Source organism: Nicrophorus vespilloides, unplaced genomic scaffold (genome assembly GCF_001412225.1).
Source record: "Nicrophorus vespilloides isolate i.1.1-1 unplaced genomic scaffold, Nicve_v1.0, whole genome shotgun sequence".
Lineage (NCBI taxonomy): Eukaryota > Metazoa > Arthropoda > Insecta > Coleoptera > Silphidae > Nicrophorus > Nicrophorus vespilloides.
In genome coordinates, this window is record NW_017099940.1 from 6,239 (window position 1) to 22,641 (window position 16,403).

At 30.4% G+C, this 16,403-nt stretch overlaps 2 protein-coding genes across 3 annotated transcripts; both read right to left on the reverse strand.

Moving 5' to 3' along the window:
• Positions 1 to 1,689: 1,689 nt before the first annotated feature.
• On the reverse strand, positions 1,690 to 10,800 carry LOC108566230 (phosphatidylinositol 4,5-bisphosphate 5-phosphatase A-like). 2 transcript variants are annotated; one of them, XM_017926027.1, is made up of 7 exons: positions 10,583 to 10,800; positions 10,034 to 10,379; positions 6,505 to 6,680; positions 2,836 to 3,066; positions 2,607 to 2,760; positions 2,188 to 2,325; positions 1,690 to 2,140 (listed from the first exon to the last, which is right to left on the reverse strand). In XM_017926027.1, exons 1-7 carry the CDS (start codon positions 10,594 to 10,596, stop codon positions 1,859 to 1,861), a joined length of 1,341 nt encoding a protein of 446 aa, XP_017781516.1. In that variant the 5' UTR covers positions 10,597 to 10,800; the 3' UTR covers positions 1,690 to 1,858. The 2 variants fall into 2 exon arrangements, with proteins under 2 accessions (XP_017781516.1, XP_017781515.1); XM_017926026.1 differs by having other exon boundaries at positions 1,691 to 2,140; positions 2,188 to 2,376.
• A 4,231-nt stretch (positions 10,801 to 15,031) lies between these two features.
• LOC108566205 (keratin, type I cytoskeletal 9-like) lies at positions 15,032 to 16,047 on the reverse strand. The gene is made up of 4 exons (XM_017925991.1): positions 16,019 to 16,047; positions 15,830 to 15,931; positions 15,692 to 15,762; positions 15,032 to 15,620 (listed from the first exon to the last, which is right to left on the reverse strand). The coding sequence occupies exons 2-4, from the start codon at positions 15,845 to 15,847 to the stop codon at positions 15,032 to 15,034; spliced, it is 678 nt and encodes a 225-aa protein (XP_017781480.1). The 5' UTR covers positions 15,848 to 15,931; positions 16,019 to 16,047.
• Positions 16,048 to 16,403: the final 356 nt, after the last annotated feature.

Sequence of the window (16,403 nt, forward strand, 5' to 3'; positions counted from 1 at the left end):
TTGACACTTGTACAAATAAAATTTGTTTATTTACTAAATATTTACTTAGCAACGAGAATTTTATATTTTTTTGAACTATTGTAGCTTTGATCACATCATTTAGGCAAATTAACGCTCTGTTAAATGTTAATGATTACCTCTTTTTGAAGTTAGTGTGATAATGGTAATACGATATAGCGACCGGCGTTATTCGAATTTCGACTGTTATATTTAGATTTAACGAGGCGAAATATTACAAACATTCCTAAAACATGACGGTCAAATACCTCGATACGTGAAAATAGATTCCTCGATATATTCTGATAAACCTGGACGAGTTTCACCGAACGTCGTGTGTCCCGAATAGCAGTAATATGACACAGCTGGAGTGTGTATATTCATTCATACAGCGATATAGATTACTTCTCTCCTAGACTCACCACTTTTATATATGACAAACATATTGATTCTAAGGGTTAAAGCTTTCACAAAACGTAGTTATTAAAGTCATCTCATTCTTTATGTACTTGTTTTCCTAATAGACGATTCAATAAATTAGTTTGTTTGATATTTTTTAGACAAACACGAGTGCCATGAATCCGTCTAGTATAAAATATATTCTTTTATCATGTTTACGTATTTTTTTATTATGATTTTGGCTATTTATTAATTATTTTGTTTATTGAGATAATTAATTAAATCATAATGAATACGCAGGTTTTTACATTTTAAATTTAAAACTTTAAATTTGTAGATCCAATGCATCCAACATTAATTTATAAAAAATCAAAATATTCCTAATTGCAAAAATATAAAGAAACTTATTATATAAATGTAAATCTGTGTAAATTCATTAAGTTTTATTAAATTGATTAAACTTGTTTTGAAATTGACTTTCATGCAGAATTCAAATTAATTTCAGTTTTAAACCTTTTTTTTAATCTGACTTTTATATAACATTAATAAAATTCAATAAGAAAAGAATTTTATAATAGAAAAATATTAGTTTGTCAATCTAGTTTTTACCAACCAAAACCATTGAAAGTCTTTGTTATAGTAAATAAGTTAATGCCAGTTAAGTTAATTTTCAATGAACTTTTTTTTGAAGATGTTAAAATATCAACAATTTTAGTTCATGATGTCAAAATTAATACATTTCTTATGAAATCATCTTTTTTTTCTAAAATCTTCCTGAAATTCATAATTATACTAATTTTATGTTAAATTTGTGCAATGCAGTAAACACTTCTGTAATGCGATATTCTCCTAATGAGGTTTCCATATAACATGGTACAATCGCGTTAGAAAAGGGTTGTCTTTTTTGACATTCATTGGTCCATTCTAATTCATTACGTAAAACTTATATTAGAATATAATTATAACTTGTATATTGATGATATACACTTTATTTTTCAATAATTTGTTAATAATGAATGTGATAGAAATGGATGGAATATGATTTACGAAAAACAAAATCAAAAACTTTCGCGAATAAAACAATATATTTTAAGCAAAAAGTATATTTCTCTTAGAATCGGACGTTTTATACAATTTAAAACTCGATTGGCGGCAACAAAAAATATAATTACAAAAATAAACATCGATTTGTCATCAAGCTACTGAGCTGAAGAGGAATGAACCAGCAGAATACTAATAATAATAAACTTTATTATTATTCCAACAAATAATATATATAATAATTATATAACAAAAATAAATATATTTGATAAAACTTTAGCAGATTTGATCCGGAATTTAACTAGTTTAGTTTTTTTATTGACACCTGTACCTATTTACTTCGTATGGAACTTAAGAAACCAATAAATTAGCTATCAAGTGCAAGCTCATCTTAAAAGCAATTGCTAAGTGCGAATCACCGTTAGTCATCCTTATCGGAAATCGTGAAGGCATCGCTAATTCCCAAAACGCTCCTCACTTTATCCTCTGTTTCGCTCACGTAGATCAGCCGGTAAAGACCATCGTGCTTATTGCTTGGTTGTGAGAAGGTTATATTGTACTTCTTCGAAAAACCTTCGGGATTCTGGACGCTGGAATTAGGTGACATCTGCGGACTAACCTTGTTCTTCGGCGTGGGCGTAGGACTAGAATTTTTCATCACGTACTCGTAAGTTTGGTACTCGTCCAAGCAGCAAAAATCGGCCTAAAAACAGCGTGTTAAAAATACATCAATCTAAAGTTAATTAAAACCTTATAAACGCCGATCCAATCGTCTCTATTGATTTTATGATAATGAAGGAACTCGAAACTAATACAGTTCTCCTCGTTGTCCCACCAGTTCGAAATCTTGTCAAACTTCACCACCTCTTCTCCATATTCCGAAAGCACCTGAGAATCTATTAATGTGAATGTCGCTAATCGCTTAGTCAATTGTGGAGTCTACATTGGGAAACAAAATAAAAACAATATTATTATTTGTAAAAAAGCGTTCGCAACAATTAGTTCGTTCACTTACTTATTGCGTTTATACCGGATTGCAAAGAACAAAGAATTTAAATACGATTGTCAATGTGCATTTAACAATTTTTTAATCAGTAATCTAATATGTACTGAGTCTAGAGATTTCGGAATCAAATATGTTGCGTATAGTGAATGCAGTATGAGTTTACCTTAATGACGAACTCCGAGGTGACGGGTTTATGGTCGCTCAACGTGTATTGCGGATGGGAAATGTAAGATTTTTGTTCGGCGTGCAACGTTATGTTATCATAATTATTCGGATGAACCTTGTACAAAATCCTATCTGTCCAAGCCGGTCTTCTCCTGAAAAAATAAATAAATTATTGTACAGAAAATTGCGGAGGAGCCGGGTAGTATTATGCAAACAATTGAACTTACTTGTGGTCATATTTGGAATCGCCTACTTCGAATTTGAACGTGGGCGGAAATAAGGGATTGCCTTCGTCCAATTCTGAAAAAGCGACTTTCTTCTGCATAACGCTTCGAAGCTGATCGTGCTTGAACAACTCGTCTATGTTTCCTTTATTGATTATCCTCTCGATTTCCTCTGGCGATCTGTCGAAATTCTCCAGCAACCGGAAGTTTAGGTCACCCATCCAGAAAATGTAACTGCAACATAGAAAAATCATATTTGTATAATACTCAAAACATATTTTTACATTCTTATATATTTAATCAATTTCATATTTTTTATACAAAATAAATTGCGATAGTTTTTTTTTTATTTCCTCAGCTTAGTTTCAATTTTGCTTCTTTTATAAATTACTTAAAGACTAGTTTTTTTAACAGCAAATTATGATTATTTGAAACACTCAAGAATTTAATAACTCAATGACTTTTAATACGTTAAACGCAACGAGTTTTATTTTTACACAATTTTCACGAAAGGTAAACTTTTCATGAATACTAAATTTCCACCATTTAGTATTCATTATTAAAACTTACGTAACTCAACAGTTTCGTGCTAAATCAATAATGATTACAAAACAAACGTACAAGTTAATAGTTTAGAGCAGCGTTTCTCAACCTTTTTGTTGCACGACCCAACAAATTTGTTTGTATTTGTACTCTGACCCAATCGCTAAGAGTATTTCACCAGTTCCTCTCTTTGACACAAGATGACATCTGTCATTTCGTGACACTTTAAAAATATAACGCGTTCCAATTTTGGTTCACAGCTCACAGGTTCATAAACGCTGGTTTAGAGAATCCATACATACAGCAAGGATTTCGTGGAAATAATTTCAAGGATATTTTTAAAGCCAAAATCAATCACTCGCGACTTTGTGTATTCGGCTCACATCTATAAATTGAATAGCATTGGAAATAATGGATTCTCACTTATAACATAAACAATGGCGAGTCTCAACATAAAAAAAATGCAATGAAAAACAAACTAATATTTATGTTAATTATTAACAAATATTTATGTTGTAATTAGAAAGTGTCTAATTAGTTTATGCACGAATTAACGATCTTGAAGTTTTTTTATTTGTTAGAGAAGATGTGGAACAACCTGAACTTGAGTAAATTTATTCAAATGTCAAGGTATTTCATTTAAACGTTAATTTCAATGTTATTAAAACAACTTGAATTGTACACGTTAATCCATTTTGAAACAGAGTAATCAGCGGATTTTCAAGTGTGAATATTTATTATTATTTTTTATTATCAAAACAAAAATACAATAAACGAGTAAGATAAAATTATTTACGTTTTTATATTTGGACATTATTTTCATCCTATTGTAACTATTTTTTTGTTGCGGATCTGAATAAGGAATTTGATACTAGTATAAACACATTATAAAATGTAGATATAAAGAATCTTTACTTCGGATATAATTATGACTTTGTGTCTATTGATTATCTGCTTCGTAAATACTTTATTATTCTCGTTGCAGACATAAAACATTACTATTCATTTGCATGAGGAATATGAAAAATAGCAATAGATAATAATCTCTAATGCACCTTAATTACTTCCAATTCTGAAAATTATTTATTTTTCGACCTATAAGTTACCTCTTTGTTAATAATTACAAACATTACTTCTACATAAACCATGTTTTTTTCTCTCTCTGACGGAATGTAATTACGTGTGTTTGCAACGACGACATTTAAAGTGAGATCACGGTCAAGTCAACATTTAGTCAAAGCATCATCAAATATCTAGTTTATAATATAATTTACGTTTTGGATGTCATGGCCCCACACAATGACGTTGATTGACAATTCGATATTTAGTCGAAAACTATTTAATTATCTATTATCTATTTCTTTTTAAATTTTGAAATAGAAATTGTTTGATTGCCTCTAAAAATATGTTGATGTAACATTGAATATAATGGATTAAAAAAAAACAAAATTATACAGAAAACTGTCCAAATTGAATCGAGTAAATTTTTCATGAATTAACAAGTCGATAACAAGTCGATTTAGATAGAAGTTAAAGTATTTAAAAAAAAAATTATAAGTACATAGAAAATGTTTATCAATATCACGGAAACAAGATAACTTAATTTATCGTATTATATAAGATTAATATATTTTTTTAAAACTAAAGATTAAATCAATAATAAAGAAACTAAATATTTGAATGTAAAATTGATAATAAATTACACTCAATTATTAAATTATTCAAAAACAATTAATCAGAAATGTTAGAAATAAAACATATTCACGAAATACAAGGTCAAATTGTTACTGGTTTTCTTTTAACAATTATTAAATATCTTTTGAGTTTCGTATCGATCTTTAAACTTAATCATAGAATAAAGTTAAAATAAATAAAATAGTCAAATTCACGCTGAGTTCTAAGAAAATATGATTAATTAAACAAATTTACTCAACAAATTATAATATAAATAATTACTTTGTAAATGCAATTTCATTACTTTAGTCTTCAATTATGTTTGGATAAAGTTCTACCAAATTTATTAAACACAAGAATTTTAGTATGTGTCTATTTCAGTTATCGTATTTAAAATTCTCAATGACTTTTTATGAATTATTTAGTATTTTATAAATACATTATTGATATAAAATTTAAAATAAAAACATAAAAATCCATTACGTTTAAGAAACAATTATGGAAACCGTAAATAGTGTTTGCACCTTGTGATATATACATTTAAAAAAAAAGGAACATTAAACTAGATTTTCATTGCCGTGTGCCACAATTTATCTGCTCCAACAGTTCAACAGATCGTAACTGTACATAAACACGTAACTGTCCAGCACATATAAAACAGTTGAATGAAGCAATGCAGCAGACGCGATTAATAAAATATGCGCATTAATAAATAAACAACATCAATAATATTAATTAGCGATGGACATTGACTCGATTATTATTATAAATGTTGCTAAGAAAAATATATTCTACTTTCTTTATACAATTATCAACAAAAGTTAAGTGCATTGCTCTGTTATAGATAAAGCTAAAATTAAATCCGACAACCGGGAAAATAATAAATTGTCGCGCATTGCATTTATTCGTTGACGTCATAAAACACATGAGATCAGTATTGCGCAACGTTGAATGAAAATCGTTGCGAGGTAAAGCGAAATAGTAGAAAAACAGTAGTTTTAGAGAAAATTATGGGTAAGAAGTTCATATAAGGGCGACAAATAGCCGAATGGTTAAGTCGCCCACGATCTAATGGGAACAGGTTCAAATCCTGGTCAAGCCAGGCCCTTTGTGAGGCCTCTCGGTGCTTGCAGCAATAGGGCCATCGTTCAACACAGATGGACAGTCAAATGAATGAGGTTTAGCATATGGACCTTCAGGCAAGTCGATGGACAATGACAGTGCTAAGGATAGCAGCAGATTCATAGTCAAAGGAAATAATGGAATCGCAGAGCATCAATATACTACTGAAGTTAATAAGTTTTACAAGACGACAACCAACCAACAAATTAAAAATCCGGGAAAGATTACCTACCTAATGTCAACCGCGATCTTAAATTTACTCAATGTTCATAATGATGAACAGATTGTATATAAAATTATACGACATAAAAAAAAAGAAGTTAATATACTCACTCGTGAAAGAATATGGTGTTGTTGCCACTCACGTGGAACTCCTGGTCCTTCACGATGGTATTGTAATCCTCGATGCGATCATCCAGTTGATGATCGTGAGCGCTCAAGTGAGCGTTCACAAAGCAAATTGTGCATCCGTAAATGCCCAAACGGATGCTTACCGCACCTTTATTGCCCTGCAACAATTACAACAACAAACATGAAATGTTTTGTGACATTTTTTTTTAGTGTACTTTGTACTAGTATTTCCTCTATTGCAGACATTCTACATTCAAATGAGTAACTATTTTTTTTTGCACTACAATTTTCATAATTTATATAGTGCACGCAATGATTTTTAAATGCTGCAAATTACAGCAATTGCTATTATAAACAAATTTCAACATATATAATTAAGTTTTTTATAAATAAATATAATAGAAAGAACACAAAACTTAAAGAAAAGATCTCTTATTTTACATTTCACATTTAATTGCTAATTAAAAACATAAATATATTTCTGAATTCATTAAATAATCTTTACTACAAGTCAACATGAAAACACTAAAAGGTAAAATACTAATAGCGTCAAGTGTACTTGATATAAGAATTTCATATCATAAAATTATGTATACTTAATGCATATTAATTGCATCTAATTAAGCTTGACAATAAACGTATTTCCTCACTAATTAAACATTATACTCTTGTATGTAAAGTCATGATGATAAAATAAGACATACACAAGTTAACGTAGATTTGTCGAGGATTTAATTACCAATAATATCCAAGGTATTTCTATCAAATATAATCATTACAGTTAACTAAAGTTTAATTCAAAGAATTAATAAGTTTACATTGATTTGGAGTGCATTTGTATAATTATTGCAAAAGAAAATGAAATAATGAATATGAGAATGAGAAATTCATTAAAATAATATTATCATAATTTTATAATTTCTAAATTTGCTGTTTCTAGTTCAAATTCGAATTCGTCCTTGGCAATCACACTGCATAAATTACATAACAGATATCGATCTTAAATACTTCTCTCTTCGATTGTGAAACGCATTTGAATAATTGTTTGCATAAAAAATTGTCGACACACCAATTCGAATCGATACACGGTGCGAGTTTTTTCCAACATAAAACTGCGTTTTATATTCGACACTAAAGTTAATATTCATCATGAAAGTGAGCGTAAACAAAAAAAATAAAATAATGTTTGTCAGGCGATGAAAATTTACTGCATTCTTGTTTTAAAATAATGTTTAATAGCTTAGCACAATACAACTATTTTAGTGACAAAAAATTTACTGGCTTTTTTTGTATTATATTCATTACTTTTTACTTTCAATTATTAATATTGACTGTGTAATATCATTGTTTAATAAATATTCAATTCAAATTATTGTACAAAAAAATAAATAATAAGTAAAAATTGGATTTGTAATCAATTAAATTCAAGTAAAAATACACAAAATATTTGAATTTATCTTCTTGGATAATTGGATACAACTAATATATATTAATGTATACTAATGTATATGAAATTACAGCAAAGCTGGCATAGTGCGGCTTCGGTCAGTGCGGTTTCACTATAGTACGGTTTGAATATTTCAAAACAAAGCAAATTTTAATTGAGCAAAATAAGTTCTAAAAAAGTAATATAGAATTTTCTGTTTATGTTCGTTTCTTTACTTTTCTCAATTCAGTTCAGTATCTTTTTGTTGCGTTTATTTATATAAAACCGCATAAAAGTCCGAGTAGTCCGTTTTCAAACAGTAGCGAAATCCGCACTATTCGAAACATTCCTGTACTCAAACTATTAATACGCGTTTCCAAAGGAACTTGTATCGATTTTGCAATGCAAACTTATGTAATTGTTAGATATCATCATATATTCAAGTCAAGAAATTGGAAAAAACAGTGCTACACACATTCACTTAATAAAATACAACGAATGTATATGAAATTACAGCAAAGCTCGCATAGTTCGGCTTCGGACAGTGCGCTTTCACTATAGTACGGTTTGAATATTTCAAAACAAAGCAAATTTTAATTGAGCAAAATAAGTTCTAAAAAAGTAGTATAGAACGTTTTGTTTATGTTCGTTTCTTTACTTTTCTCAATTCAGTTCAGTATCTTTTTGTTGCGTTTAATTATATAAAACCGCATATAAGTCCGAGTAGTCCGTTTTCAAACAGTAGCAAAATCCGCACTATTCGAAACATTCCTGTACTCAAAACTATTAATACGCGTTTCCAATCGAACTTGTATCGATTTTGCAATGCGAACTTATGTAATTGTTAGTTATCATCATATATTCAAGTCTAAGAAAATGTTACGCGCAATACAATGAATTATGTTCATTCTAGTAGAATTCAATGCCAAGATTTGCGTCTCGAGCAATGCAAAAATAACTTGGCTATCGAAATATATCGATTTTGCTTTGAGCAGACTATTAATTACTCGCTAAAAACATTGAAATATTTACGAATTCATTGTTATTATTTAAACCGTTTTTAAAACAAAAAGAGTAGACTAAACAAGTTTTCGTTTTAACAATAAAATAATTACGAATTATTTGTTGATAATAACAAAATATTAATTACTTACATGTATACATGAATCAGTTAAAACTTTTTTTTTAGAGCAAAAACTGTAGATAAATTGTTTTGTTTCAACAATAATTTATTGAACTTAAGAGATAATTAAAATAAATGATATTAACAGTTAATTATATATTTCAATTCATGAATCACTTTAAATTTCCATCTGTTTTTAGAACATAAATTGTTTGCTTTCAGCAGATTATTTATTTCCAAAACTTCAATACGTACGAAAATAAATTGCTTTGCAGAATTGGTTTGAAGCTCCAACGATTATTTTCGTAATATTCCAGGAATATGTGTAAAATAAACCTGTTATCCATCAATAACAGATGCGTATGATAACAGTAAAATATCTCTCATTTGAAACAAACTTTGAGCATTCTATTTTTTTTACAACGAATAAAATAAATATTTTCTCTCTAATTTCAATAAAATATCAATAAAATCTATATTTTTTTCATTAGATTTCCAAGGTTAACTATAATATTTCTATAAAAAAACGAACATTTGATTAATATTAGAATTTACGTATTTCCAATATCGAATAAAAAATAAGTGTTTGAGAATATTCTAAGTTTATGATCAAAAATAAAAAAAGGTAATGTGTTTATAAAAAGAAACTATTTGCTTACATTGTAAACTACAGATGCTGTAGCTAAATTAAGAAACATTCATGTAATAGTTTTTGTAAAGATTTTACTTGTATTTTTAATCTATGTTATGACAAACCCAATCTGAAATTCGTTTTTCATAGAAATATTTAACTTGAGGTCATATATACATTTTCATGGAGAAATATATATTTGCAAAAATTAATTGATAAGTAATAAATTTAGGTAAAACAAATATAAAATATGATTCACAAAAAAAAAACTGATAATGTTATCTGTCTCAATTTTTGTTTATCTATTAATTTTGCAGAGAATATCACTAACCCATAATCCAGACAGCCCAGTCCTAGTGTAATTACTCTCGATCTCCCTAACATTGAGCAAATGCTTCCTTAATGCGTAGACACTCAAAACTAAACCCTGCAGCCTGATGGTCTTCAGCTTGATGTAGTTTCTAGGTGCAAGGATCTCCTTCAAAGCCCTTGTCCATGGGTCATCATTAAATGCATCAATCATTAATTTCACCGGCTGAGCACTGACCTCCTGCAGCCCAATCACATAAAAGTCTGGTGTTGCTTTATCATTCTTCGGATTGCTGGACAGAGACAGCATCTCCAGCAAGCTCTGCTCTGGAGAACTTGTTCCCACATTGTATGTGGCAAAATATATCCTAAAGAAGCAAATAAACAATTAGTTATAACAATATGAACAAATTTGTCTATACAATCTAGGGCATGTGGAAGGATTGATTTTGTTGAAGAGAAAGTTCAGAACTGTAATTTTGTGTAGGTAATGCAATAATAATTGTTTGTTATAATTTTTTTGTGGGAGGGCGAATATTTGGATATAAACAAATCTTGTTAGGGGACTCACTTTAAATCATCCATATTTCGTGTGCACTATAAAAATCAATTGCTTATGCTGTACATAATAGGAGGAATGTATAGACGTCAATGACAGATTAATACTATGATCAAATCACCTTGCACAGCCTCACGGCACGACTTTTAATGAAATGTTTCTCGCGTTTTATGGTGGGAACGCAATAGATCCTTGTCCTGCCGATAGACCTATATAAATATTACACAAACTTCATTAATAAATGTAAATACAATGTATGCAACCGTATCATTAGGTCAGTGTATGTTTGGTTACATACGTACAACCATAATTAAAATATATACAGGGTGTCCACAGTATAATTGGACCTCTGATGAACAAAATGTAGAAAACATTGATTTATTGAATAATAATTATTAAGATTTTTAGATATTTATGCTTGAAATATTAGGATTTAATTAATTCTAACCATTATATGCGCAGTCAGAATGGACTGTATCAAATTTACGTTATTTTTTACGAACAAAATATGATTAATTATTTTTTCAAACATCCTTCATTAATGAATTAAGTTACCGACGTTCTACTGTAGTAGCAATTATATTTTAAAATAAAAAAACTAATTAAATAAATATATCTTTTGTAATAAGTTTATACTAATTATAGCTAACTTGGAGTTGATCAAAACTATGTTTAAAGATATTTTTTTTATTTACAAGAAAAATATTAATAAGTTTTAATTCTGGCTAAATATAAATGAAATAAACAATATTGCAGATCCAATGACCAAACTACACTGATAAAATATAAACAAGTAAAAGATAAAGTATCATCATTACATCAGAAACGAGTAGGAAGATCGTGCGGTTGGAATCATTTCACAGCCATCTGTGTTGCTCAGCTCTACAACAAGTTGATTCGGATGATCCTCCAGCCGAAGACGATATCTGATGCTGGCTTTTGAAATATATTCTTTAACGAAGGCGATACCAGTGGATAGAATCATTGGTGGTGAACCAGGGAGAACTGGTCAATTGCCTCAACGTCTTTGATTTGAACCTCTGGATGATGTCTAGGCTAGAGTTGCACGCAGTTGAATACCATAGGTCTAGATCTGACTGCCTTGTAGATGGAGAGTTTGTTTTCTGTTGAAACACCCGAATATCTGCCGAGAAACCAATGCAACTTGTTAACCGTCAGGTCGAGCTGTTTCCTTTTGGTAGTTATATGCTTCTTCCATGTTAGAGGTCTGTCAAACTTTAAATTATCAATAAATTGTTAATTTATTATTTGGTTAACATATTGCATAAGAACAAATGTAGTACCAATGTTTATTGGTACAAGAAATCTTGAAAATCAAACGATTCAGTTTAACATAATTTCTAATAAACTTAGAAATATATATTATATTTAATGTCAAGTAAATGTGTTGACAAGTATGACAAGTTGACAATATGAAATTTTGGTAAAAAAATAAAACCATGATCATAGGAAATGCAAATATTCAATCAATTTTGAGGAAGTTTTGAATTGTAGCATTAAACCATAGGAAGCTACGTTGCTTGAGAAATATAGCTACTTCAATAATTGAAATCGTCGAAGAAGTAACTAAAACAATTCTAGAAAATACAAAGTGAGGTTTGAAGAACAAATTAAAAAATAAACTATATGTTAAAAAATATCAATTTATGAAAATACATAATTATCTATTTTATTGTTGTTATTTGTGTTTAGGAACGTGATTTGGTTAATGACCAGAACTTACAAATTACAAGCTAATTTGAATAAATATTAAAGTACAGGTCAGGTCTTTCATTAACATGGACGAAATTAGTCGTCGACCACGTGAAACGTTTGCACGAACCGAACAGAACCGACTTGACATCACATGAATTTGATATCAAAGATGTTCGTACTAATGCATTTCCACGTAAAATCCTCTGACATCGATCGCATCCTAAATTAACCTCCTTGATCTCCAAATTAATACTTAAAAGTATGCTAATTACAACTTCGTCTATAGTCGGCCTTGTGTCCCACATACGCAAAAAGTAATAAAACGGTAAAACTGCTCACACTAATAACAATTTTCCATCCAGATCAATTGCAGATGTTCACATTACTTCTTCCTACGAACTGAAATCGGGAAATAATTAATACACAATGCGGAACACGTATATCCACATCCTCATTGCATTCCGCACGACTATGTAATAAAATTATGCACAGATTACGATCAACTGGTGTCGTCGCGTATCTTTTTTAATTAACTTTTGAAATATGGCATATTCCATACTTCATGGTAAGCGCACGATGATATTTCTTATATTCTGCAAGAGGAATGCGACATACTTGAGCAAAAACCGAGGAGATGCTTCCAACATATTATTAAAATTAATTATAATTAATTAAATACCTAATTATTAAAGAAAAAGAAAATTGACAAAACATAATTTATGAAAGTAAAGAAACATGTCCGGAAAATTAATTGATTGGGTAAACTTAGTCAATAAATAACTTGAAAAAATATTTTATAAAACTTTCCGTGTTCCAAATTCTGGGCAAAACAACAACCTATTTTTTTTCTCATCATTTAAGTCTGGAGATTTCTCTAGTAAGATTATCTTATAATAAATTAACTTTGGAGATCAATCGTGGATTCCACGTGGGTTGTGGCCCGTGACGATTTATGCGTATATTTTCATCCTGTAATCTACGTTCTCCGCATTTTCACTTTCTTCTTCGGCTCGTACATATTTTCTACATAGTCCTCGCAATATGCCAAATCAATTCCGGCGTGAAACTCTAGTTTAGTGCTTTCATAATTCCGCCACACAGCTGTTTTATTTTCCAATTAACATTGCACATCTAACACTTTACTTATTCATACATGCATTAAATATACTCGTGAGAGCACTTCCTATATAAATTCAAACTATAATAAGTCACATTTACTTTCAAACAGATACTGTCATTAACTTAATTTGTTTGACTTATGGAGTATATTCTATTATTAACTTAAAAGAAAACGTCATGCTATACTTATGTGATCTAGATTGTATTATTTGTGTAATTTGCAATTAATTTTAGTAATTTGTAAACGTGTCTTCATTTATTGTATCCGGAAGAGTGGAACTGCTTTAAACGACAGGAAGCATAATTGGACTAAAGAAACTTTCACAAAATTTTAAACGGGAATAATATTTTTGATTTATTTAATTTTTATACTTTAATAATTACATTTTCTAATCTGGATTTTGGATAAAATTTACATAAAAAAAACATGAATTTAATAAAATTAAACTATGATACATTTTAATTGCTACATTAAATTTAAGTGTAATATGAATATTTATAAATGTGTACTCAAGTGATCAATAAATATTTATCACTTATCAAATTTGTAACATGAAGTTGGTGCACATACCATATGTGACAAGTACATAAGTCATGTATTGACAAGTATGACAATATTGTCATTTATTTGTCAATAGGAAATGCAAATAATCAATACGGATAATTTTCAAATATAAATTGACTAAATAATTCGTATTAATAACATAAAATTGGTATATATTTTAAAGGAAATAGAAGGAAGTTCTGAATTGTAGCATTGAACTATAGAAAGCCTGAGAAATATTGCTACATGTGGAACCGTCAAAGTAGTAACTAAAACTTTTCTAGAAAATACAAAGTGAGATTTGAATGAGATATAAATAGTTTAGCAATTAAATTACTATAAGAAATTAATGATTGAAAATCTTCATGATATAATTAGTATTATAGTTCATAAGCCTGAGATTATTATCTATTTCAATTACTATTATGTGAACATAATCAAATTCAATGGAAATTTTAAATAAAACTACAAAAAAAACTAGATTAAAATTGACAGCAGTAAACTTGATTGATGATCATATACTTCGCACACACCTAGTTTTTTTTTTATTCGACATGTTCCAAATTCAATGCAATCGAATGCTGTAACATTATCTTAAGATGCACGTTAGAAAGCTTGTAATTATTATACTTTCACAAATCTCGTTCCGGGTGGTAATTCCGGATTCATTCTTGTTTCTTCCGTTTTAATCTTGTTTTTTTTTTCCATCTTAGATATTCAACTGTATTTTTGTGAAAGTAGGTTCGCTAACGACAAAGTATTTCTTTCAATTTGTTTATTTATAAAAAAAAATATAAAACGATGTATTTATAAAAATAAGATTTAAATGGTAAACAATATATAAATAATAACACAACAATAAAAATAAGTAACAAATTGTGAATAAGTGAGAATGCACGAAAGATATTATTAATGTGAATCGAATGAATTTCCTGTGAATGAAATGATTTGGTAGTTACCCTGAACATATCTATACACATAACATTAAATATAATAATGCATTCCAACGACAGGACTAGAGACAGTAAACATTAACATAGCTCCTATATTGCTTCTTTCCCTCTCATATTTTTTGTTTGTAATTACTCTTGATGACCGTAACTACCTCCTTCGGAGCTCTCGTAACCTCCGGTTTCGCCGCCGGATTCGTAACCGCCTCCGTAGCCGCTGGTTCCTTCGTCTCCGCCGTAGCTGCTCAATTGCTTGGCGCTGTATCCACCGGAGTATCCTCCGCTGTAACCATGGTCACCACCGTGTTCGCTGCTTCCGGCGTAGCTCTCGTAACTACCCACGGAACTCTCGCTGTGTCCTCCAGAGTAGCTACTTCCGAAGTCGGAGTATCCACCACCAGCAGCATCGCCGCCGGCATCTCCACCGTACGAACCGCCTGCAGAGACTTGTTCACTTTTGTCACTGTGACCTCCGCCGAAACCGCCTCCGTAGCTATGGCCGAATCCGCCACCACCACCGCCGCCGGAATGTCCACCTCCAACGCTGGAATGTCCAACTTGACCGCCGTCGATGCCGCCGCTGTATCCGATGACCTTGTAATACTCGCTGTCACCACCGCCGCCACCGTGGTCATGACCACCTACATGCTTGTAAACAGTGTGCGTGTGATGGATGGTTTTCACTTTGAAGGGCACATGGATTATAACTTTCTTGTGCGAACTGCAAGGACAAAACCAACGAATCAATACTCCTGGGTTCATCATCTTTAAAATCGAAAGATAACAACATACCTGCCACCACCGCCTCCTCCAGCAAGGCACATTGGTGCTAAAACAAGCACGCAACAAACAACAGCACCCAACTGAAAGAAATAAATGAATAAAATTAATTTACTAAGAAACCAATAAAGTTCGCAATGATATACGTACAGCAATCTTCACAGTCATGTTTCTAAAGGTAATTTTACTGCGAGTGCAGCTCGGACTACTCGAACACTAGGTGAATTGTGATGATCAACGAGAGCACCTCCACTATTTATACCGATGAAAGAAATTTTAAAACGAAAGGAAAAACACATTAAAATGGTGGAATCATGAAAGTAGTGATCGTACGTTTACCTCCGAGTCTCTCTCTCTCTTCATCCTTCCGTCTCTCTTCGTCCCTCTTCATCAGCGCGCCGCTTAATTAGACCAGAAGAAGTAACCTGCTTCGCACAATATAATAATATAAGGCACTTTCCTTCTCTAATGCGATACCTTCACCTTCACTTTATCTAATATCAATTTGTATTTATTAATGCACGCCGCTTTCTACTTCGGACAGATTCGGACGGATTCCTCTGCATTCGATCACAAATCTAATAATAAACATAACAAGCATCTAAAATTACATGTTATTTAACACTTCGCAAATTATAAAGTCATTTATATTTTCATTGTTTTCCTGAAAAAGACTAAACAGATTCTTTATTAGGAAGTCCTATTTTTTTCACTTTTCTAATTA